The following is a 26,174-nucleotide window of genomic DNA, read 5'->3' on the forward strand; positions in this document are numbered from 1 at the left end:
CACCACCGCAGATGGATCTGCATGGACCACCAGCACACACAGTCCTAGAGCAGACAGATCTGCATGGACCACCACCACACACTGTCCTATAGCAGATAGATCTGCATGGGCCACCACCACACACTGTCCTATAGCAGATAGATCTGCATGGACCACCACCACACACTGTCCTATAGCAGATAGATCTGCATGGACCACCACCACACACTGTCCTATAGCAGATAGATCTGCATGGACAACCACCACACACAATCCTATAGCAGATAGATCTGCATGGACCACCACCACACACAATCCTATAGCAGATAGATCTGCATGGACCACCACCACACACAGTCCTATAGCAGATAGATCTGCATGGACCACCACCACACACTGTCCTATAGCAGATAGATCTGCATGGACCACCACCACACACTGTCCTATAGCAGATAGATCTGCATGGACCACCACCACACACTGTCCTATAGCAGATAGATCTGCATGGACCACCACCACACACTGTCCTATAGCAGATAGATCTGCATGGACCACCACCACACACTGTCCTATAGCAGATAGATCTGCATGGACCACCACCACACACTGTCCTATAGCAGATAGATCTGCATGGATCAACACTGCCAGTACAGACAAACATACACCTATAATCCATAGGTCAGTTCTACATGGTGGCAGGCAGGCCACGGTGCCAGACAGACGGACAGTGGTCACTCCCCTAATTGCTTTGGGTGGGATTGAATCCCTCTCATGCTGTTGGTCTGGTTTATAAGCTTGTTTGGGTTCCCCTCTCCAAAAACACAGCTTATGTAAGTAAATGGCAGTGCTGGCATGCAATATGCAACAACAGGCCTCATTCATATTGCAAAGCAATCTGGACCTAAGGGGAATAGCTACTCTCCCCCATGTGTCACGATCTAGTAGTTCTACAGATGCTAGCTTTAATTGGCAGAGTGCTTGATTTGTCGGACGGCAAGAATTCGGGAAACAAATGCCTGCTGTGATGCTGGGTCTCGGAGTAGAGGACACTGGAGCTTGGCCTTCAATGTGCAGGCATACAGAGAGGTAGACACACACACACACACAAGAGAGAAGGGTGTGGTGTATCAGGATGAGCCAGAAGCATGGTCCAGTACAGAATGTTGATGTGGCTCAGAGAGATTAGAGAGAGACACACAGTCACATAGTATCAGATGGGAACAGGATTGGCACTAGTGTAGGTGACACAGCTCTGTGACACACACATCCTGTGGTTAAACAGCAGTGTGCATGTGTGTGTCTCTCTGTGCATGTGTGTGTGTGTGTGTGTGTGTGTGTGTGTGTGTGTGTGTGTGTGACAGCGCCGTCATCAAAGAGTTAATCTTGCTGACTGCTACAACATGACTTCCTGCTACACAGACAAAGGCCAGGCACACACACACACACCAGCTGCATACCATAATGGCAACTTATCCCCTATATAGTGCTCTACTTTTGACTATGGACCATGGTGCTCTACTCAAGTGAAGTGCACCATGTAGGGAACAGGGTGCCATTGGGAAACAGACATACCATTTAACGAACCCAGAGGACCAGTGAAGTACCTCAACAAACAGGCACATGATGAATGATTTAGCTGCCTAGAGAACAACGATTGACAAGTCAAAACATTTTCAGGAAACTAGATCCAGGATTAGTAAACAACCAACGGCATCCATCCGATCTCTTCAAGACACACATGCATGCGGGCTAACAACATTCAGACAAAAGGACGGACAGAGACCTGCGCGCGCACATACGGGACAGTGTGTGTCTGGAGGGGGATAATTAAGTGTCTGTGAGCAGTATGAGGGTGAGGACATGCTCCTCAGTGAGGGAGACAGACTGACTCTCTCACGCACAAGCCTCAGATGGCTTGTGACCCAATATACCCCCCCCTCCGCACCATCCCACAAGTAGGTCTAATCAGAGACGTGCGACTGCCATCTCATCCCAGCCCTACTGACAACATCACATACTATTCATTCCTCTAAGAGACAGGAGCAGATAGAGAGAAATGAGTGCCTTAAACCCAAAACAATATCTTCTATGGATCTGGGCCTTCATACTTAGTGCTCCGGGGTAAAGTGTCCCCTAGGTACAGATCTAGGATCAGTTTCCGCTACACCAATCCTAACCTTAACCATTAGTTGCCCCGAGACGCTGATCTCGGGGCAACTTCACCCTACACCGCAGTCTACCGGACACGCAAAGACAAGTCGACCATCTCCTCTATGGCCATTATCTGATCACCACGAGAGTGAAAGAGAGAATAACAAGGAAAACAAGGAAAAGTATCTTGTTGTGATTACAAATGACTGACGAGATTCATTTCAACGTGCGTCTCTTGATCTGACAGCGTGAGAGAGCCAACGTTGAACCAGATGTCCTGTAGCTAGGCCGTGTAGCTGTCAGGAGGAGGAGAGATACGAGAGGAGTCAAAATGATACAAACATTTCCTTAGTTTACATTCCATCATAATTAAGCCCGCTCTGTAGCTCACACAGCATTGACTGGACAGGGCCCGTGTCCCAAATGGCAATTAGACCATGCCTGAGGATTGGTGAGAAACCAGACTCAGTCTAACCGTCAGACCAAAAGCTCCGGGCCCTGGTCAAAAGTAGTGTAGTATATACGGAAAGAGGTGCCATTTGGGACGCACACAGACACAAAGTAATGACCAGGCAAGCATCCATTTTGCCCTTCATGGGATTATAAATGGGCCCCTGATAAACAGCTGATTTGGGTCTCAGACAAGTGAGACTGAGTCTGGTTCTCACCGATCCTCAAACATCGTCTCAACGCCCACTCTTAAGCTCCTTATGCATGTGCAGTATAAGGTGCTCCATCGTTGCCATGGCAGACCCGGGGATTCGAGCCCACGCCACAACGTACTCCGGAAGCTAGCGTGCTAGCCACTAGCCTACCAAATCTATGGTTGTGGCGGGCCAGGGGCGGCACTATTACAAGTCTCTACTGAGGAAGGCAGTAACGATGCTTACTTAGCCATCCGCTACACACGCATTTATGGTGTGTAGCTTTATACACTACCAAACCAGTAGGTGTTCCCACAACTTCATAAACAACCCCAAGTGGCATTCATGTAAAGAAAACTGCTCCGGGATGAAGTTTCCCCTGGTTGCAGATCTAGCTTCTCCCCTAAACCTAACCTCAACCATTTAGTGGGGAAAATGCTAAACTGACCCAAAATCAGCGTCTAGGGGCAAGTTCACCCTATACACCCAGAAATTTGGGACAGAGACCGAACAACTCGCAGATGATGACTACAGGGCAAACGGACAAAGTGTAACCAGTCAGGCAAGTCCTCATGCCCTGACGCGGAGTGATGATGCGTCACAGAGAGGGAGCTGAGATGACAGCAGCTTTGCTTCCAACCACCAAACCACCCATTGAGCCGCACTGGTTGACACACATTCTTAGTTCTTAAATGGCACCCTATTCCTTAGATAGGGCACTGGTAAAAAGCAGTGTACTATGGGAATCCTTTAGGTCCTGGTCAAAAGTAGTGCACTATATAGGGAATAGGGTGCCATTTAAGACATATCCGTAGCGCTGAGACTCAGACAGAGATATAGATATATATACACAGGGGCCAACGGCATAGAAGTAGTCTGGAACTCAGTCTGACGTGACTGGTGACCGTGGAACATGGGGTGAACTGGCAGTCACTGCTCTGTCTGCCTGTGTGTCTGTCTGACTGTTATTCCTCTGTCTGTCTGTCTGTCAGATGCACTGCGGTATAGAATTAAGCAATAAGGCACGAGGGGGTGTGGTATATGGAAAATATACACCGGCTAAGGGATGTTCTTTTGCACGACGCAACGTGGAGTGCCTGGTACAGCACTTAGCCGTGGTATATTGGCTATATACCACAAACCCCCATGGTGCCTTATTGCTATTATAAACTGGTTTCCAACGTAATTAGAGCAGTAAAAATAAATGTTTTGTCATACCCGTGGTATATGGTCTGATATACCATGGCTCTCAGCCAATCAGCATTCAGGGCTTGAACCACCCAGTTTATAATTGTTAATAACTTTCGATTCTTGCCACCAGAGACATTGATGGAGAGCTTACTGCGAGTGTGTGTGTGTTACTCCCATATGGAGGGTACATTTAGAGGTTTTAGCAGGAGAAACCCGCAGCACCTCATCATCTCAATAACACACTAAAGAGCACTGCCTCACTCCATCCCTCCCTTACATACTCATCCTCTTCTCCCACTCACCATAATTACACTGCGAGTTTAGGGACTTCCTCTGCTCTCATCGTCCCAAATGGCACCCTATTCCCTATTTAGTGCACTACTTTTGACCAGGGACCACAGGGAATAGGGTGCCATTCTGGACGAAGCACATGTTTAACACCAACATTCTCTATTGCATGTACAGTATTGTATTTATCCTGTCACTTTTTTCAATCTAACATTAGATTTCATGCTACCGTGGGTATATTTGATCCTATAGGCATTTTCGGGTCAAAATCAAATCAAACTTTATTTGTCACGTGTGTAGACCTTACCGTGAAACGCTTTAAGAAAATATTTACCAAATTAACAGGAGTAAAAATAATAAAAAGTAACACGATAACAAACATTATGTACAAAAGAAGTAAAAAAATAAGTTACAAACAATGCCAACGATTGGTTACGGGCATGTAAAAGGTCAGCCATCCTCTTCCGCACCATCTTACATTCTACATTCTACACTGTTTCTACTGTCTACTGTGTTATAGAGTGCAGCAGTGAAGGAGGATAAGCCCCAGTGGAGAGAGAGGAGAGAGAGACAAAGAGAGAGAGACACAAAGAGAGAGAGAGACACAAAGAGAGAGAGAGACACAAAGAGAGAGAGAGACACACAAAGAGAGAGAGAGACACAAAGAGAGAGAGAGACACAAAGAGAGAGAGAGACACAAAGAGAGAGAGAGACACAAAGAGAGAGAGACACACAAAGAGAGAGAGACACACAAAGAGAGAGAGACACACAAAGAGAGAGAGACAGAGAGAGAGACAGGAGAGTGTGTGTGTTTGTTTGGCTCTACTATCCTTGTGGGGACCAGAAGTCCTCAAGAGGATAGTTAAACAAGGAAAATTCAGACAAGTGAGGACACTTCGTCCCACAAGGAAAAACACTATTTTAGGCTTGGTGGTTAGGTTTAGGATTAGGGTTAGAATTAGAAGTTTGGGTTAAGGAAAATAGGATTTTGATTGGGAATCAATTAAATAGAAAAACAAACATGCGTGTGGTGTAAAAGAGGAAAAGAGAACCTTTCGGAGTCCTATTGGTCAAGGTTTGGGAGAGGGTCAGCGAGAGACAGAGGGCAGGAGAAGAAGAGAAAGAGAACAGTCTGCATACAGATGTTGTGGGAGAGCAGTGGCATTCCTCTCAGCAACCCCCTCCTACTCCCACAGCGAGAGAGAGAACAACCCCCCCCCAGAGTGAGAGAAGAGACGAGGGCCCTGTCACCGAGTCACTGAGCTCTTTTCATCAGGGGACAGAGGGAGAAGGGAGGAGAGGAAAGGAGTAGGGAGGAGAAGAGAATAAGAAAGTAGTGGAGAGGAGAAGGGAGGAGAGGTGAAAAGAACAGAGGAAAGGGGGGGTCCTCAACATCTGCACATCCTGCCATAGCCCCTCCTCCTACCCTTTCCCATCTAGACAGACAGACAGACAGACAGACAGACAGACAGACAGACAGACAGACAGAGACAGACAGAGACAGACAGAGACAGACACAGACAGACACAGACAGACACAGACAGACACAGACAGACACAGACAGACACAGACAGACAGACACAGACAGACACAGCGCGCGAGAGCATGGAAACCAGAAGAGCCGCAAGAAAAAAGGAAAATCATGTTCGACCTTTTAAGGTTTGTGTGGCCTTTTCCGTACATACAGATGTAGGATCTTAATTTGAGCCAGTTTGCTACAGCAGGAAAATAATCCTGCAGCAGTATTATGTGGATTATAATTAATTGGCATTTTTGAAGGAGTGTCTAGATTTTTCGTAAGCCTCAAATACACTACAAGTTTAGGATGTCCTGCCTTGCAGGAAAGTACTCCTGTGATCAAATTAAGTTCCTACATCTGTACTATGGCTAATTGGAAGATGCAGCCCGTCAGTCCGGTACTCAGTCAGTCAGTCCATCCAAGTCTTGACCTGCCCATTCCCATACAGCCCTGCCAGATCAGGAAGCAAGCCAGGATCGGAAGACACAAGGGGAGAGGGTGTGTACGCTCCCAAGTGGGCACACAAGGGGCAGGAGGGCAGCAGAGATTCCGTGTCTGATTCCCAAATGACACCCTACTCTCTATATATAGTGCACTACTTTCGACCTAGAGGCCTACGTGGCAGCTCTGTATAGTCTCTGGTCAAAAGTAGTGCATTATATAGTGATACTAGGATGTCTTTTGAGATTTGGCATTTGGTCCGGCATGGCACTGTGCCCAGGCATCCTCTAGGAGTCGTCTGGGCATAGGGCAGGTTGAACACAGCAGGTAGGCTTGGCCTCTAGATGACTGACAGCTGTCATCTAGTTACCGTTTACAGAGCGTGATGACGGAGGAGGACTCAAGTCCAAACAATGACAATCTGGTACTAGCACACACACACTATGTCCGCCCTCCCGAGAACACACAAACACCCACTCCCCTCACACACCACCCTCCACACACTTTCCCATTAGGCACCACAGAGAGATTGACCTGCCTCTCTTTCCTGCAGAGGATGTTGTGTGCATTTACTAGGCACTCAAACCAACACACACTAAACATCTTTCTGTCAGTCTGAGCTAACCCAGAGAACGACCAATGTGTTAGAGCTGCGCAGGCTGCAGGACAAGACTGAGAAACACACAGAGAGGAAAAATAGAGGGGAAAGCCAACGTGAGATGGGCAGCGCCAATGAAGAGGTGCCAATAGGAGAAGAGAGAGAGAGACAGGTGAAGAGGTGCCAATAGGAGAAGAGAGAGAGAGACAGGTGAAGAAGTGCCAAGAGAAGAAGAGAGATGGAGAGCGAGAGAGCTCTTCATCGCTCCCTCTCTTCATCTCTCTCTTCCTCTCTTGGCACCTCTTCATTTCGCTCTCTCTCTTCTTGGCACCTCTTCACCTCTCGCTCTTCCCCTCTTGGCACCTCTTCACCTCTCTCTCCCCCACGTGGATCCATTTCATTTCAGAAAGCCATATGACACCCACCATCTCAGAATGATCTGAAATCCTTTGGGGTTTTTTACCCCCTTTTTCATGGTATCCAATTGGTAGTTACAGTCTTATCTCGTCGCTGCAACTCCCGAAGGTCAAGAGCCGTGCGTCCTCCAAAACACAACCCAACCACAGCCCCACTGCTTCTTGACACAATGTCCACTTAACCCGGAAGCCAGCCGCACCAATATTTCAGAGGAAACACCCCTTACCCCTGGCGACTGTGTCAGAGTGCACTGCGCCCGGCCCGCCACAGGAGTGCACGATGGGACAAGGACATCCCTGCCGGCCTAACCCTCCCCTAACCCAGACGACGCTGTGCCAATTGTGCTCTGTAATTGTGCACTCTCTCCAGGTCGCGGCCGGCTGCAACAAAACCTGGACTCAAACCCAGAATCTATAGTGGCACAGCTAGCACAGCGATGCAGTGCCTTAAACCACTGCGCCACTCGGGAGGCCCCTGAAATCATTTCTGTAGTTAGAGATAGATAAGACTAGCATTCCTTCACCATTATTTTGTTGAAATATAATTTGCTCCCTGAGAAATTAAGTTAATTGATTGCACCCAACTTGGCCTTTTTTTTTTTATGTATAGGATTCATTGAATATTCAATAAATATAGTACCTAACACTCAATATGGAACAAACATTTCTCTAACAATAAGGAATCCAAAGAAATTGTCAAAAGCCCCCCATGGAGGACGGGCTCATTGTAATGGCTGGAATGGAGTGTATGGAACGATATCAAATACATCAAACATATGGGAACCCCGTTTCAATCCATTCCCACCATTACAATGAGCCCGTCCTCCTATAGCTCCTCCCACCAGCCTCCATTGGAGTATACAGTATAAGTTGTGTCTGACAAGTAGTATGGAGCTGTGGCTTGGAGTATTGTTTCTTCATGCTATGTTATGTCTTCTCAGTGAATTTGGTGATGTTTGTAACCCCTGTTCAGAGAAATGAGTCGCTAGGTTTATGGGAATTGAAGTTGCTAGGTTTATGTCCCATTCCACATCCTGATTTTACCAGGTTCTGACCACTAGATGGTGCTGTTTCTACTATTAGGGGATATTTACTTGAAAGAATCCCACTCCCCTCAATGGTAAAAGGATAGTTCACCCAATTACATATTGGTTTCCTCGTCCTGTAAGCAGTCTATGGACAAGGTATGACAGCAACCTATGCTTTGGTTTTGTTTACCTGGCCACTGTTTAAAATACTAACTTTTTAGCATGTTTTTTTAACCTTTATTTAACTAGGCAAGTCAGTTAAGAACAAATTCTTATTTTCAATAACAGCCTAGGAACTGTGGGTTAACTGCCTTGTTCAGGGGCAGAACAACATATTTTTACCTTGTCAGCTCAGGGATTCGATCTAGCAACCTTTTGGTTACTAGTCCAACGCTCTACCCACTAGGCTACCTACCACCCCATGTGTAGCACAAATCCAATGCAAGTGAATGGTACCTATTTGAAACAGTGGAAAACAAAGCCAACGCATGGATTGCTGTCATATCATGTCCATAGGCTGCTTACATGGTAAGGAAACCATCTTTCACTCTAATATTGAGGGGGGGGGGGTTCTTAAAAATACAATACAAAATCACCTGGAACATCACCATCTAGTGGTCAGAACCTGGTAATATCAGGATGTAAATTGAGACATAAACCTAACAACTTCAATGACTAATTTCTCTGAACAGGGGATACTACTTGTCAGACACAGAACCAGTTTTCAGTTTTCTATCTTTCGCAGAGATCAAATTATATTTCAACAGAATGATGTTGCGGGAATGCCAAATCAATTTCAGAACAATCTGAGATGGTAGGTATCAAAATCCTCATTCTTGTTCTTTTTGAGGTAGGTAGAAGATCTGGAAGAGAGAGAGAGAGAGATAAAAGGAAAGTGTCTCACCTTTATTACAGCTGTCCCTCAGATGCCTGGTAAAGTATATCCCTGGCTCGCTCTTCATACTCAACTCCACAGTGCTTTTTTACTCTCTTGGTCTATGCAACCACAACATGTCCCTCTCGACACCTAGAAGTTTACAGTTGCACGCAGACTCAAAACAACCCCTCCAGCGGCGGCTTTTCCTTAATGGATTCAACTATTGACTGTACTGGCCGTAGACAGGAGAGATGGTGCCGACCCGGAGCCCTGACCCCACCTAGGTAATGTTTTTGTACTTTTGTGTTATTTCGAACAAACTGATATTACACAATCAATACATCGTGCATTGCTAGAAAACGGATCAGATTAACAGTCTCTGTCTCAGAGTGTAGAGAGAGAGAGAGAGAGACTAGCCTGTCAGACAGCTCAAAGAGAAAGACTCCAACTGAGGACTCCAACATTGTGTGCCTTTGTCATCTCCGTGGACAAGCTCAAGAGCTCTTGACATTGCAGTTAAATTTCCTGTCGATCTGATATCAAGCAAGGGGCGGGAAAATGTCACATTTAATTACAAATAATAGAAGTGTTTGACTGTTATTATAGTATGCCAACGCCATTGTGTATCAGCAACACATTCTATCTTCCACTATGTGGTCAGGGCGCTTGAAGTACATGGGAGGCTGGCTGTCATCAAATCAAAGTATATTGGTCGCGTACACAGTTTAGCAGATGTTATAGCAGGTGCAGCAAAATGTGTGTGTTACTAGCTACTACTGGCTTCTAGGTTACAGGGTTTAGGTCCATTAGCATTGAAGACAGTCAATCCAGGAAGTGATTTGAATTTCAAATGCAAAAATGGCTTGATTGAGAAGTCCCTAGGAAATTGTATAGAATTTCAGTTTACTTCCTAAAACTGACTTCAATTCCAATGGACACTAATCCTGGCTGGGCGGTTCCCTCCATAGAATTACATAGAGGTCCTATATTCATTTGTTCTATATGTTCCACTCCCCCATATAAATAGAATCTAGATAATATTTCTATGCCTTCCCTCCCCCCCTGTTCTCAGGGCTGATGAGAAAGTGAAGCTGATCAGCCTCAGGAGGCACAGGACCCAGCAGGCCCTATGGGGAAAGATGGAGGGTGACTCTGACCTTTATCTTGGTTCATCTGCAGGGAAACTAGTCACTAGGGATGTACATCTTTACCTTTCAAGGCAATTAGATATGCATCTAGATACATAGGTTCTGATATGATACAGGAACAATACGTTTTAGTTTGGAATTTAGTTTGAAACGATTCGGTGCGATTCGGTTTGATAGAGAAAGAAATCAGTGCGATTTGGTTCAATGCACTCACATTTGTTGCATAAACACATTTATTTTCCATTCTAAATTAAAATCTGCTGCCGATATAGCTAATGAGTTGGGCCTCTTTGGGCTGGATCTGTCTGAGCTGACGTGTGTGTGTGCGTGTATAAATGATGTATGTCTATGGGGTATACTATGTAGGCACCTGATCTGAGCCATAAGGGACACTAAGCATCTATCACCCCACTACCACTATCAGATTAGGGGGAACAAAGTAGCCTAAATCCAACCCCACTTTGGTTCTGAAATCACCATTACCCACTAATTAACTTCTCAAGTTTGCAGATTGTGTTTGAGCTAGTAATGCATCAATATTTATGGTTTACAACTCAACCATCTAGTTTGCTGACGACATAACAGTGGTAGGCCCGATTACCAACACTGAAGATACAGCTTAAAGCAGGGATCAACTAGATTCAGCCGCGGGTTGATTTCCTCTTTAGCGGATGGTCAGGGGTCCGAAACATAATTGCAAATAATTTGTAGACTGCAAATTGACGGCAAGAAGCCCAAACAGATATAATATTTGACTAAAACAATCATTTCATAAACGGCTGACATTTGTATACGACCACATATATACCGTGTCTCTATTATGAGCAGGAATGCCTTGGAGCTGATATGCTGGTGTTTTTACAGTCTTATGTCCAACAATTAAATAGAAAGCCAAATGCGGGCCAAAGTTGGAGAACCCTGGTCTACAGGGAGGAAGTGAGAGCCCTGGGGGAATGGTGGTAGGAAAATAACCTCTCCCTTACCATCAACAAAACAAAGGAGCTGATCGTGGATTACAGGAGACAGCAGAGAGAGCACGCCCCCTATCCCCATCGACGGGGCCGCAGTGGAGAGGGTCAAAAGCTTCAAGTTCCTCGACGTGCACATCACCAAGGACCTGAAATGATCCCTTCACGTCGACAGAGTGCTAAAGAAAGCGCAAGAGCGCCTCTTCAACCTCAGGAAGCTGAAGAAATGTGATGCATCACCTCCTGATACAGCAACTGCACAGCCCGCAAACGCAGGGCTCTCCAGAGTGTGGTGCGGTCATCACCCGAGGCACACTGCCTGCCCTCCATGACATCCACAACACCCGGTGTCACAGGAAGGCCAAGACGATCATCAAGGACGTCAGCCACACGAGCTAGGGCCTGTTCCTTCTAGTTGGCGGAGACAGTACAGGTGCATCAAAGCTGGGACCGAGGCTGAAAAACAGCTTTTAAATCGCCAGTCCATTAGTGTTTTAAAAAGTCATTACTAGTCGGCCTCCGCCTGGTACCCTGCCCTGAAATACAGACAACACACCTGTTCTATTGATATACTGTCTATACATACACATATACAGTACCAGTCGAAAGTTTGGACTAGAGGTCGACCGATTAAAATCGGAATGGCCGATTAATTAGGGCCGATTTCATGTTTTCCTAACAATCGGAAATCGGTCATTTTGGATGCCGATTTTGCAAATGTTTTAAATATATTTTTTTACACCTTTATTTAACTAGGCAAGTCAGTTAAGAACACATTCTTATTTTCAATGACGGCCTAGGAACGGTGGGTTAACTGCCTTGTTCAGGGGCAGAACGACCTTGATTTTTACCTTGTCAGCTCAGGGATTCAATCTTGCAACCTTACGGTTAACTAGTCCAACACTCAAATCACCTTTCTCACGAGGAGCCCGCCTGTTACGCGAATGCAGTAAGAAGCCAAGGTAAGTTGCTAGCAAGCATTAAACTTAATCAATCATAATCACTATTTATAACTACACATGGTTGATGATATTACTAGTTTATCTAGCGTGTCCTGCATAGCATATAATCGATGCAGTGCATATTTGCGATAAAGGACTGTCGTTGCTCCAACGTGTACCTAACCATAAACATCAATGCCTATCTTAAAAATCAATACACAGAAGTATATATTTTTAAACCTGCATATTTAGCTAAAAGATATCCAGGTTAGCAGGCAATGTTAACCAGGTGAAATTGTGTCACTTCTCTTGCGTTCATTGCAAGCAGAGTCAGGGTATATGCAACAGTTTGAGCAGCCTGGCTATTGCGAACTAATTTGCCAGAATTTTACGTAATTATGAAATAACATTGAAGGTTGTGCAATGTAACAGTAATATTTAGACTGATGGATGCCACCCCTTAGATAAAATACAGAACGGTTCCATATTTCACTGAAAGAATAAACACCTTGTTTTTGAGATGATAGTTTCCGGATTCGGCCATATTAATGAACTAACGCTCGCATTTCTGTGTGTTATTATGTTATAATTAAGTCTATGATTTGATAGAGCAGTCAGACTGAGCGATGGTAGGCACCAGCAGGCTCATAAGCATTCATTCAAACAGCACTTTCATGCATTTTACCAGCAGCTCTGCTGTTTATGACTTCAAGCCTATCAACTCCCGAGATTAGGCTGGTGTAACGATGTGATGTGAAATGGCTAGCTAGTTAGCGGGATGCGCGCTCATAGCGTTTCAAACGTCACTCGCTCCGAGACTTGGAGTAGTTGTTCCCCTTGCTCTGCATGGGTAACACTGCTTCGAGGGTGGTTGTTGTCGTTGTGTTCCTGGTTCGAGCCCAGGTAGGAACGAGGAGAGGGACGGAAGCTATACTGTTACACTGGCAATACTAAAGTGCCTATAAGAACATCCAATGGTCAAAGGTATATGAAATACAAATGGTTGAGAGAGAAATAGTCCTATAATTCCTATAATAACTACAACCTAAAACTTCTTACCTGGGAATATTGAAGACACATGTTAAAAGGAACCACCAGCATTTATATGTTCTCATATTCTGGGCAAGGAACTTAAACGTTAGCTTTCTTACATGGCACATACTGCACTTTTACTTTCTTCCCCAACACTTTGTTTTTGCATCATTTAAACCAAATTGAACATGTTTCATTATTTATTTGAGGCTAAATTGATTTTATTGATGTATTAAGTTAGAATAAGTGTTCATTCAGTATTGTTGTAATTGTCATTATTACAAATACATTTTTAAAATCGTCCGATTTAAAATCGGTATCGGCTTTTAATGTCCTCCAATAAATCGGTATCGGCGTTGAAAAATCATAATCGGTCAACCTCTAGTTTGGACACACCGAGTCATTCAAGGGTTGTTCTTTATTTTTTATATTTTCTACATTGTAGAATAATAGTGAAGACATCAACACTATGAAATAACACATACGGAATCATATCGTAACCCAAAAAAGTGGTAAACAAATCAAAATATATTTGATATTTGATATTCTTCAAAGTAGTCACCATTTGCCTTGATGACAGCTTTGTACACGCTTGACATTCATCCAGCTTCATGAGGTAGTCACCTGGAATGCATTTCAATTAACAGGTGTACCTTGTTAAAAGTGAATTTGTGTGAGCGAGCGGTTTGCTGATGTGAACAGAGTGCCCCGTGGTAGGGTTATGGTATGGGCAGGCATAAGCTACGGACAACAAACACAATTGCATTTTATCGATGGCAATTTGAACGCACAGAGATACCATTAATGAGATCCTGAGACCCATTGTCGTGCCATTCATCCACTACCCTCACCTCATGTATCAGCATGATAATGCACGGCCCCGTGTTGCAAGGATCTGTACACAATTCCTGGAAGCTGAAAATGTCCCAGTTCTTCCATGGCATGAATACTCAGACATGACACCCATCAAGCATGTTTGGGATGCTTTGGATGGACGTGTACGACAGTGTGTTCCAGTTCCTGACAATATCCAGCAACTTCGGCACAGTCGTTGAAGAGGAGTGGGACAACATTCCACAGGCCACAACCAACAAGCCTGATCAACTCTATGCGAAGGAGATGTGTCGCTCTGCATGATACTGACTGGTTTTCTGATCCACGCCCCTGCCTTTTTTTTAAAGGAATCTATGACCAACAGATGCATATCTGTATTCCCAGTCATGTGTAATCCATAGATGTTGCATTTACATTTTTGTTCAGTGTTTGTATGTATGTATGGCACAACTGGTGGGCAATGACCTGTCATAATGAAAGTTGAGGCACTGGGCTTTCCCACTCATCTATAAATTGTTGCTGCCCCTAGTTCAGATCTAGTATCAGATTCCCCTCCCCCAATTCCAACCTTAAGCATTACTGGGCAAAATGCAATACTGAACCAAAATCTGCGTCTAGGGGCAACTTCACCTTAAACCGTAATTGTCATCTCAGAGCTGTGGTGGCAGTAACGTTAGGACAGCCATGTGACAGCCAGGGTGACAGATACCACCTCACACATTCGACACTGATGTACTGATAAAAGCAGAGAGAATAGCATAGAAACCCATAGTGAAGATCTGTAACAAAAATAATGATTGAAAATAAAAGGAGATGAGAGAGATAGGGGAGAAATCAGAATCCAAGTGGAGATATGAATATGCCCCTCAAACACAACACATTTGCCCATTTGCCCACTGGTGCCCATAGGTGGGCACCAGTGGCGGTCGGTGTCATTTAAGATGAGGGAGGATGAGGGAGGATGATCCCCCCCCCCCCCAATCATGAGGTCGCCACAACATAGCCTACCAATTAAAGTTTACAACAAAAGGTGCACAGGTCGTGAGACAAATTTGAGTAATCATGGTGACAGACAGTGACACATTCAATACCGCCTTGCCCACTCTTGCCTGAATCTAGCTAATCTAGGATGTAATCATTAGACCAACAGTTACAAACAAAAATTTCTAGTGGACAAATTCAGGTATGTTCATCCCCATTTTGTTCCGTCTGCTTCTGTTTAAGAAATGTTTTTTAACAGAATCGACGGAACGAATTACAGCCTTGATCACCTGTAAACACGGTTCACGTTGCTAGCAGTCACATCCAGACAGCATAATCACTTTGCTCATTGTATATTCCTTCTCGCATCTACACGCTCCCCTCCTTTCACCTTTTCCCTTTGCTTGTGGACTGTGACCAGGCAAAAAAAAAACATTTTCAAGCCAAACCTTCATGCCATAACCACTATCCGCTACACACAGCCTACATTGTTGTCACCATATTTACTAATCTCATAGTCAACATAGCTACTAGAACTCGTTAGCAGACAATCATGTAGTCATGCAGTACAGTAAGCAGTTTAGCAGTTACACCGGCCGGCCGCATTGGCAATAACTTAATCAAACCAAAAGCTTGCCTTGACTTGGAAGAGTTCCAGTGTTGGATAGCCATGACCAGCTAGCTAACATAGCATCCCTCTCTGTTTGAGCCGGTTGTTTGATTAGGCTAAACCAGCTTGCTGCATTCGCTAGCTAAGTAAGTGCAAGTGAACAAAAATATAACAAAATATTCCTCTCTCTCTCTCTCTTCTCCTTCATATTCGAAGAAATTAATCTGTTCAAAACTGTTAAACAATTGATATTCTCTTTGAGTCAACTGCTCACCACATTTGATGCACTGCAGTGCTAGCTAGCTGTAGCTTATGCTTTCAGTACTATATTCATTCTCCGTTCCTTTGATTGGGTGGACAACATGTCAGTTCATGCTGCAAGAGCTCTATTAGATTGGAGGAAGTCCTCCGGAAGTTGTCATAATAATAATAATTACTGTGTAAGTCTACGGAAGGGGTGATTACCATGAGCCTCCTAGGTTTTGCATTGACGTCAATGTACCCAGAGGAGAACGGAAACTAGCTGTCCTTTGACTACACCATTGTGCTACCCCAGAGTGTGAGGTTGAGGCTACTGTTGGCATTCATTACAACAGTGCATTTTAATACATTTTGGAGTGAAACATTCATATATTTAATAGTTTTAGAGTAGTTTCTAACTTTAAATATTTCACTATTTAAATTTTTTTGAAATTCACTGAGGATGGTCCTCCCCTTCCTCCTCTGAGGAGCCTCCACTGGTAGGTACAACACACACATCTTCCAGAGCCAATGTATCTTAATTCAAATGCCAATCCATCCGAAATGTGTGAATGGGTGGGGTAAAATAAGCTACGTTGTCTCACCCCATCGCACCGCTGTTTTTTTTTTCTTTACACACACACACACAAACTGGGCTGATGTTACTACTGCTTACGTCATTCAGCATCCTCGGCTCAAGGCAGGAGGGCATTTCCCGCGGAAAGCCAAGGACTAGGCTACAACCAGGACCGTTATTTATTTATTTCAACGAGGCAGCATGGAAAATACCGAAAATCACTAGAGAATAGGCTCGATAGGCTCAAATCTCGATACGAGTAAAACCGTGAGGTGGGTAACGTTATTAAGTATAAGCATTCACAAACCTCGACCCATGTCCTCATCAAATGCAACATTGTAGCCCATTTAAGGAAATCCTTTTACACGCAAACATATCACAGTTGATATCACAATTCAAATGTACCAGCTGTGTTCATTAAACCCAAATCGCGTCAACACAATTCTGAACGTCGGGGTCAGGGTGCAAATGGTGCGGCTCGCATCTCCAACAGTCAATTCACAATCAATGGGTGGCTCTAGGCTGTATAGCGTCATTGTAGGGTACAGGGGGGAACCCTACACATCGAGCTCTATAATATAGGCCTACTCAGCATTACTGAAGAAGGTGCAGTCGTAACCTTTGTTTTTCCCCATCGACTCACCGTCATTGCCGAATGTCTGACAGCATTGGATGCCGTCTGCCTTATCTCCGCCGCACTCCCGGGCTTGAGCAGGTTCTTCGTGAATCTCCGGGTCGATTCCGCTGCCATTTCAGAACGGCCCACACTATTCCTCTGGTTCAAGTGCCGCCGTTCAACGCGTTCGTCTATTGTAAATCCACTGTATACGCCAGCGACGGCTCTGCTCGCCTGCTTGTCTCGCTGCTGCGCCTACTAGGCTACTAGTACTACACAGCAGCCCTGCTTGCGTAGGCTACAGATGCCTATTCAGCGAGATTCTACTAATTCCCGTGCGCTACAGAGTCAAAGGAAGCGGAACGAATGGCCAATCTCCTCCAAGGCAAGCCCCCTGCCCAACGAGACCACATGCGGCCAACCCTGGTCTGCAAGAAGCCTTTTTAAACTATTAACATAGGATGGGCTTAACCAAACAGTACGCTTCAACCCCACTATTGATGACTATCTGTTGCTGAATGCAAGTCTACGAAATGTTCAAATTGGTCATAAAGCACAATTCTAATAGGCCTGCAATGACAGTGACCATTACGTCTACAATTTGACCTCTGCCACAGGTCTAGACCAGACCAAGGAGAGAAATCTAGGAGAATAACCACCAGAATGGCATTAACTCATCAGCAGTCTACGCAGGACCATGGTTGGAGGGGAGGGAGGGAAAGGAAGGGAGGAAAAATGGTAACACAGCGACCTATTGTGGTGGAATAGGCTAGTGCTAGTCAGTCATTAATGTTTTTTTTTTTCTTCGATAGGCAGCATTATCATAACAGGCTACACAACGCCTGTAGCATGGTTGCAACATTGTTGGCCACTATACTGTATATCCACATTGAATTACAAGCCATCGTCGGATATGATCAATATGCCTTTCTGGTATTTTTTTGCATTGAACTATTAACCAATAGCAAGCCCTACTTTGCATAAATGATCATGAGGGCTGGCTATCAGGAAGGAAACAGAAACTAAAAAATGGCATTCGGCCTTCAAATTTGACAATTCCAAATCATTTTTTAACCAGGCAAGTCAGTTAAGAACAAATTCTTATTTTCAATGACGGCCTGGGAACAGTGGGTTATCTGCCTGTTCAGGGGCAGTACCTTGTCAGCTCTGGGTTTTGCAACCTTCCGGTTCCTAGTCCAACACTCTAACCTCTAGGCTACCCTGCCGCCCCATGACCTATGTCCTTGTGAAAACATGATGCCAATATGATCACGGCTATCCAATGGACATCTATTCGTCCACTCGTCATTTTCGTGATTCTACATCTACAGCTGTTAAGATGTCTAGGTTTTTTGGACAGCTCAGGTCCCTAAAGAGAGTCTGGGTTGCAAAGTGAGGACAAATCGACCTTCACATGGGGGTTTCCCGTCGCCAAAATAGCCCTGGAGACCTAGAAAATAGACTTCATCATAGGCCTACCATTTGGCTTTGGTAATTGATGGGGTATGTGGCTTCCATGGAGGTCTTGGCAGGTAAGCCCCATGGAGTTGTATCTTACCTAATGGAAACAGAGCAGAAATCTGCATACAAAGGCATTTTTAAAGAGTTGGATGATATCTAATGAGACCTACCATATAAATGACATAAAACAAGTGTCCAATTTAGCTTGGTTGATTTTAAAGAAGACTTATTGCAGTTGTTTGATGGAATAAGGCATCTGAATTTATTTATTGTACTCTGCTTCGTGTCCTGAGAATAATTGCACCAAATGTACAATTGTATGCATTGCCTTCATATCTTGAGTAGTGCTTTGAAAGCTTTCAGAACCTTGCAGGTTTTCAAGAAGGGTTTGTTGGTCTTGGTTGTTTTCGGGGGCTTGGGGATGGTCTTGATCAGGAACCCAGGTTTTCCTATTTTCAGCTTCTTTGAGGTCAGTTGAAAAATCCTAGAAAGAAATCACAGTTCTTAGAGAGGACTGCCCAAATTGTCCCTAACAGGGTAGATCTTCACTAATGCCACGTTCACGTGCTATAATAGTTATCGAAAATTCAAAATTCAAAATAGGAAGTTTCCCTTGAACGACCCTCCAAATCAGAATTACAAGTGGGAAACTGAGAAAAGCTGTTGCCGAGTTGTGACGTTTCACCACTGACCTTTTACCGTTTCAACCAAAAGATGACAGCAAATACGTTTTTGACAACTACAACCCTGTCAAAATGGATAATTAGGCGACATTTGCCATTTGATAGTGTAGCTAGTTTGGCCATATTGTCAGTGTTAAGGATGCTAGCTAAGGTAATTATGAGCAACGTCAGCTAGTTTATCAAGCTAGCTAAAATCATATTGGTTGGATAATTATTCCAACCAAAAAGCACATGAATGAAACAGTCGTATTTCCTAGAAAGTAGGAAGTTCCCGACGAGCACGTGAGCGTGGCATAAGCACTCAACTGACCACAATAAGGGGTTGTGGTTGTAGCTTTTAGTGTCATAGAATGTAAATTACGTTTTAGGGTTAAGGATGGAATGAAATTCCCTTCTATAGGGTACAATTCAGATGTACACTCATCAATAATGTTTTTTAATTTAGTTTTTTAAAGGAGACACTCCTGCTGTAGTAGGAAGTAGAGGCTAGGGAGAGAGGTAGGTGGATGAAGACAGAGAGGAAGAACACGGACAGACGCCGAGTAGTGACTAGATTCCGACGAAACCGTGGCATGGTCCAGTCGAGTTTTAGCACTCGACATGCCTCCGACAGTAATATATTTCAATAGAATTCATTGACTGTTGGACTCACCTCTGGCGGAGTAGCACTGCCTCATTCTTCTCCATGGCCAGAGCATGCTCAGCAGCAGAGGCTCTCCGCTAAAGACAATAAACAAATTACAGTACTTCTTGAAAGTATGTGATCCTCTTGTGCAATTACAGATATATTGTAGTTTTTACATTAAAATCTTAATTGAATCAAAATCAGTCCTTTTTATCTGACATAACAGGTTAATATTTACCAATACCATATGTTGGTGTAGAAGAAATCATGCGTGTAGTAGAATGTTTTGTTTTTAAAGGAATTATTGCAGGTGCAAAAATAATTGAATCCCAAGTTGCATTGGTTAAATCAGTAAGTATGGGTACATAATTGGGTACCAAATGAACCAATAAAAGGAGAAATCGTTAGGACAGAGTTTGGGCGGGACTATGATAATAGAGATAAGAAACCTGGTCAGTTTGGTGTTACCCATCCAGGTGAATGCAAAGCACACCATGCCAAGAGGAAAGGAGATCTCAGAGGACATCAGGATGAGGGTAGTGAGAGCACATCAGTCTGGGAGAAGGCTATAAAATCCTCTTTAAAAGATTTGAGCTCAGTCCACTGTGAGGCAAATCATTTACAAATGGAGAGCATTTAACATGACAGCAAGTCGGCCTAGAAGTGGGCGCCCTTCCAAAATATCCCCAAGAGCCACAAGAACAATAATAAATCAGGTAAAAGCAAACCCAAACATAACATCTAGAGATTTGCAGACCTCCCTTGCTGCATCTCCGGTAACTGTGCAAGCTTCAATAATAAGAACACTGAATCCAAATGCCATTCATGGGGGGGTTTCTAGGAAGAAGCCTCCGCTGTCAAAAAATAACCAAACTGCCCGTCTTAAATTTGCCAGAGACCACCTGTACAAACCTGAGTGTTTCTGGAAGTCCATTCTCTGGATCAATTCATCAAAAAATTGACCTTTTTGGTCACAATCATCACTGCTATGTTTGGCAAAAACCCAACACTGCCCACCACCAAAATAACCTTATCCCAACAGTCAAGCATGGTGCTGGGAATGTCAAGATCTGGGGCTGCTTTTCCTCCTCTGGATCCGGATGACTCCACATCATTAAGAGAACCATGGATTCTGAGGTATACCAGGAGATTCTTGAACAGAACGCCAGGTCATCAGTCAAGGAGCTGAAGCTGGGTCGAAAATGTGGCTTCCAACAAGACCATGACCCAAAGCATTCAACCAAATCTACCATCATGAGAAAGAAGATTTGTGTTTTGGATTGGCCAAGTCAAAGTCCTGACCCCCTTCCAATCGAGATGCTGTGGCAGGACCTGAAGCAGGAAGTTCATGCCAGACACCCCTCAAACCTCACTCAATTGTCTGAGTTCTGTAAGGAGGAGTGGGCAAAAATCCATCAAAACAGATGTCAGAAACTGATTACTGGATATAGGAGACGTTTACTATCACTGCTAATGGAGGTGCCACAAGCGATTGACTGAAGGAGTTCATGTATTTTGCACACATCAAATCTGAGTTTCTGTTAAATAAACCTCTTTTGTTAAATAAACAATGAAAATATATCAGAATTTTTGGGTTTCTGTCACTTACTTGGAATGTTTTTCTTACGAATGGGGTTTAGATAAGGATTTTATATGTTTATTTCATAGCAAAATAATGAGCAGTCCTGTAGGGTTCACATACATTCAAGCAACACTGTATATCTTAGTGTACAGCAAGACACAGAGTAACTAGCAAAACGTAGCTAATAACACCTTAGTGCAACTACAGTAGCTAACTTTAAAGTGAATGTTCTACTTACAGATATGGTCTGGATTTTCTCTTGTAGCGTGTCAATCTGAAGAGAGAACAAAAATTGCATTAGAAATGTGTGCAAAGACATCCTATCACATGTGACCCAATACGAGTGTTGATACTGGGGCTTATGGTTTGGTTTAAGTACTTCGTAGTTTAGCTTACTATTGAGCGGTTATGGATCAGTATTTGGCAGGCTGTCTTAGGCTTACTTACATGTTGCTTTTCCTCATGTTTGCCTTGAATCAGGGCTTTGGTCCTGTGAAAAGACAAACACCAATGTACATGTCATGTGAATGAGAACAAATCCTAATATGATCAAACTAATATCAAAATCCACTTTACAGCTCGTTTAGAGTCTGTCTATACATCTTCTCAGTGCTGTGGAGTTTTTGATGTAGAGCAGCATTCTTCTCTTCAAGCTGACAATTCTTGTCTGTTGCAAAGTAAACAGATAAACATGTAAAGTAAAGAACATATCAATACAGAATAAAGTGATTCTGGCTGGTGGGACATATGTTGTGTGTTTGTAACATAGCCTACCCCGAAGACCCCTGTTCACCTCCTCCAGTGTGGTTTTGATCTGTAGAAGATTCTGCATTTTTAAGTGCTAGAGCCAGCAAACAACCGATCCATTGTAAAATATTATAGTATTTACAGTTTTGGGGTAAACTGAAAAGAGGGACCTTTCTGTAATCACACCCATTCTTTTCATCTACTTATTTCAGTAACTTAACCAAATGTCTCCTAGCTTACACAGACTATACAGTAACTTACTAAGCTTGCATCCTTCATCACAGTGACCTCGATCTCAATGTTTTCCTCACTCTTGATATCTGTAACTAAGGTGATTATTTGATCAACAGATGAATGCACATTTAGTTGTAGATAACCCTGCATGGTTCTACCCTCGAACAATCCTGACAAGTAAGCTTAGTAGGTCGATAAACAGTTTGCAAACTTTCTACACGCAGATCAAACTGTGTGATTTACTCACCGGTAGATTGGGTGTTGGTGGCACTAGGGATCCTGGCATCCCCACCGTGATGCTCTTTAAGTGGTTCCATCGGTCCCCACTGTTGGGAGCCATAACATAAACCCCATTAAGATAGCTCTTTATCATCATACCAAACCAGTGAGTTTGATTGAGCAGTAATGGACTTACAACAGCTTTCAGTTTGTGTATGCGTTCAACACGCTCCTGGAGCTGGAGATGAAATGCCTCCATTTCTCCAGCTCTGATGTCCCATTGTTTCTTCATATCCTTGGGATAAAAGAGATGGGCTCAATGTTAACTGTGTGATAAACATCTGACCATGACAATTAAACAAATTGATAAATGGACTATACTTTGACCGTGAGTTAATAGTTCAAATACATTTTCACCGGTAGACAGGTAGTTATTTGACTTTGCACCTATACAACTCCATACATTTCCAGAAACTAAACATTAGTCAATGTCAGTCCATTAGACCTGATGACACATTGGTCATACACTGTAGAGGGCAGGGAAACTAGTTAAAGGGGTTGAGGAATAATAGTTCTCTGACTGCTTACCTCCAGCTCCTGACTATCCTCCTGAGAGGACTGCAGGCATGCCCGCAACCTTTTCACTGGCGCGTCATAGTCCTTCAACTAAAAGCCAACCAGATTTAGAACATAAGTTACAATGATCATGGAAAAGTATATGTTACTGCAGGTATGCCCCCGACCTTTGCACCCGCGAGTCATAGTCCTTCTACTAAAACCAACCAGATTTAGAACATAAGTTACAATAATCATGGAAAAGTATGTTATTCAAGTCCAGAATGTCCCAGGTCTGACTTAGCTTCTGAAACGTACCAGTATCTCCATTTCAGACAATTGAATCATTATGTCACATTTCTTTTTCGATAGCTGGGCGAGTTTCACGTTTAGCTGTGTCTCAGTCACTGGAGATACAGATGGGAATATGAAATTAGTCTTGGTTCAGGCATGACTAAGGAGCTAAATCTACTGTATAAAATGTAAGTACAAAAGCTTTCTTCTCCTCATCTGAGCTACTTAATGAAAGGTAGGAAAACTCACATAGACGTATCCTGCTTTTGATCTATGAGAAACAGAGACAAGGCAATGAGAACAACGTTCAAACATGGACTACAATCATACATCATTAGAAGATCAATCAAACTGCAAAATGAGCCTTTCCCTCAATTCCTTTCATTTCCATAGGAAATTGAACTGTATGAAAATTGTTGTAACATGGTAATAATACAAAAAGTTTACCGCAAGGACGGTCCTCCATAGTAATATCACACCAAAAACAACCAGGGCAGCAGGGAGAGTGAGCTCCCATCCCACTCCATGATGGGTTGCTCCAAACCATTCCTCTTCTAGAGAGAAGAGAAACTGGACAAACAAACAAACAAATGTCACATTACCATTTATTATGGAATTCACATCAGATGGAATGGACTGTCAGTGAGGTAGAAAGGTAGATTACCATAAAGGATCTTTGTGAGTACTATTTACCAGTGGTGTAAAGTACCTTAATAAAGTACAAATCCCACCAAAAACTACTCAAGTAGTACTTTTACTTTTTAGCTGCACCAACATGTTCAACTGACAACAGAGGTCAGCCTGCAGGCTAGATATCGAGATGTGCCAAGTAAAGCCTCCCCAAAACCCTGCACTAACCTGCTGGGCCAAATGTGAACCACCTTATGGGACTCCTGGTCACGGCCAGTAATGACACAGCTTGGTATCGAACCCCAGGCTGTAGTGATGCTTCAATAGCTGTGCCAATGGGGAAGCCCTAAATAATGTACTTTTCATTTCATACATCTTCCCTGACACCCAAAAGTACTTGTTACATTTTGAATGCCTAGCAGGACAGGAAAATTGTCCAATTCACGCACTTATCAAGAGAACAGCCCTGGTCATCCTTACTGCCTCTGATGGCGGACTCACAAAACACACACACTTTGTTTGTAAAAGTGTTGGAGTGTGCTCCTGGCTATCCGTAAATTAAAACAACAAGAACATTGTGCCTTTTGGTTTTGTTAATACATGGAATTTGAAATTATTTATAGGCTACATTTACTTTTGATACTTCGTAGTGTAACGACCCTGGGTTTTCAGCGGAAATCGACGATGCCGCTCGAACATGCTTTTGCGGCACAGTCGATAGCGCGCCGGACAGCGGGCTCGAAGGTCGAGGGTTCGAGACCTGCTCCCTGCCTGTTTCATTACATTGGTGTCAGAAGTGATCGGACCTTGCATACACGACAGTGCGTGTGCTTGGCCGGTGAGCGCGTTCCTGTAAGACCTAGAGTCGCAAGCTAGCGCGAGGACGCGCTCTTTGAAAGGAGGGAGTAGTGTAACGACCCTGGGTTTATAAGCGCGGAAATCGGTTCTGCGGTTCGAGCATGCTTTTTCGGCACAGTCGATAGCGCGCCGGACCTCGGGCTCGAAGACCTGCTTTCACTTTTACTTGATTTTCTATTAAGGTATCTTAACTTTTATGTAGGACAATTGGGTACTTTTTCCACCACTGCTATTTAACTACTCTTTCAACTAAAGCCATTTCATATTTGCATTAAGCTCCATATACTACACCAGCCACAAGCCCTTCACACTTCTACCATTATTAGCCTACTTCAATACAAGCAGGCACAAATTATGTTCAGGAAATGTCCTTGTCTAGTTTTGTACTCAGGCCTACATCCTTTAGTCCTCCAAGTATAAGCGCGAAGAAAATGGTAAATTGGCCAATCACTCCTTGTTCGGGCATCGTCATGGCGGGCCAAGGAGCACCAAACTCCGGTACACCTACTTCTTGATACACATCCATATCGATGACTGAACAGAAATACACAACTCTATTTTTTAAATGCATGCTTTGTGACGTCATAATAGAGACATTATCAAGCCGCACCCCTTAGTTACTGTTGCGAGGTCCGACATGTTTTTTTTCTTCCAGCAAAGCGCATATCTGCATTGAAATGGATGGAAGGCCTACGGGTCAAAATGATCTCAAACTGTGTTGACACAGATGATAAAATTAAACTTTAAATTATTTTTATTTTTTATTTTTATTATTAACAACAAATCAATACATAAAGCACATGAGGGAACACAAGCATACATTGATTACAAATAATAGACAATCGAGCTAGGGGGTACAATATCACATTACAATTACACAAGGACCTTAAGGGACATGCATATACTTACAATTCTAACAGCTTTTTTGTTAGTAGAGCATTTAACCGTCTTAAAATACAGTTCAATTTCTTTTTGTAGGGTACGAAAATGTGGTTTTCTGTTTGTAAATTTACATTTGTTTACCCATCGTCAAGGAATGTTAGGCTCTTGATTGACAAGCTGACGCACCAACTATTGTATCGTAGGCCTAATTATCACAATTCTTTAGCCAGCAGCTGAAGGTTCTCATTACAAAAATAACAAATAAAGGCAGAGTTTAGGGCCTAAAACACTTTATTATTTAGTCATTTACTCATATTCAAAACCT

The 26,174-nt window shown here is 43.5% G+C and overlaps 2 protein-coding genes across 3 annotated transcripts in view; both read right to left on the minus strand.

Annotated features, from left to right (window-relative positions):
* The window catches only part of LOC109905365 (dedicator of cytokinesis protein 10), a 163,209-nt gene extending 145,494 nt beyond the window's left edge, over positions 1 to 17,715 (minus strand). For both annotated transcript variants that reach the window (XM_031790399.1, XM_031790398.1), the window contains exon 1: positions 17,107 to 17,715. In XM_031790399.1, coding sequence (XP_031646259.1) covers positions 17,107 to 17,214 — 108 coding nt within the window. In that variant the 5' untranslated portion in view covers positions 17,215 to 17,715. The remainder of the gene's footprint in view (positions 1 to 17,106) is intronic.
* Positions 17,716 to 18,598: 883 nt separating this feature from the next.
* On the minus strand, positions 18,599 to 25,518 carry LOC116353609 (transport and Golgi organization protein 1 homolog). The gene is made up of 14 exons (XM_031790406.1): positions 25,365 to 25,518; positions 23,927 to 24,049; positions 23,729 to 23,750; positions 23,504 to 23,592; positions 23,219 to 23,296; positions 22,827 to 22,925; positions 22,659 to 22,737; positions 22,439 to 22,503; positions 22,205 to 22,244; positions 22,007 to 22,097; positions 21,878 to 21,920; positions 21,669 to 21,704; positions 19,876 to 19,943; positions 18,599 to 19,024 (listed from the first exon to the last, which is right to left on the minus strand). Exons 1-14 carry the CDS (start codon positions 25,491 to 25,493, stop codon positions 18,871 to 18,873), a joined length of 1,116 nt encoding a protein of 371 aa, XP_031646266.1. The 5' UTR covers positions 25,494 to 25,518; the 3' UTR covers positions 18,599 to 18,870.
* Positions 25,519 to 26,174: the final 656 nt, after the last annotated feature.

The sequence above is a fragment of the Oncorhynchus kisutch genome, linkage group LG15 (assembly GCF_002021735.2).
Source record: "Oncorhynchus kisutch isolate 150728-3 linkage group LG15, Okis_V2, whole genome shotgun sequence".
NCBI classification, from domain to species: Eukaryota; Metazoa; Chordata; class Actinopteri; order Salmoniformes; family Salmonidae; genus Oncorhynchus; species Oncorhynchus kisutch.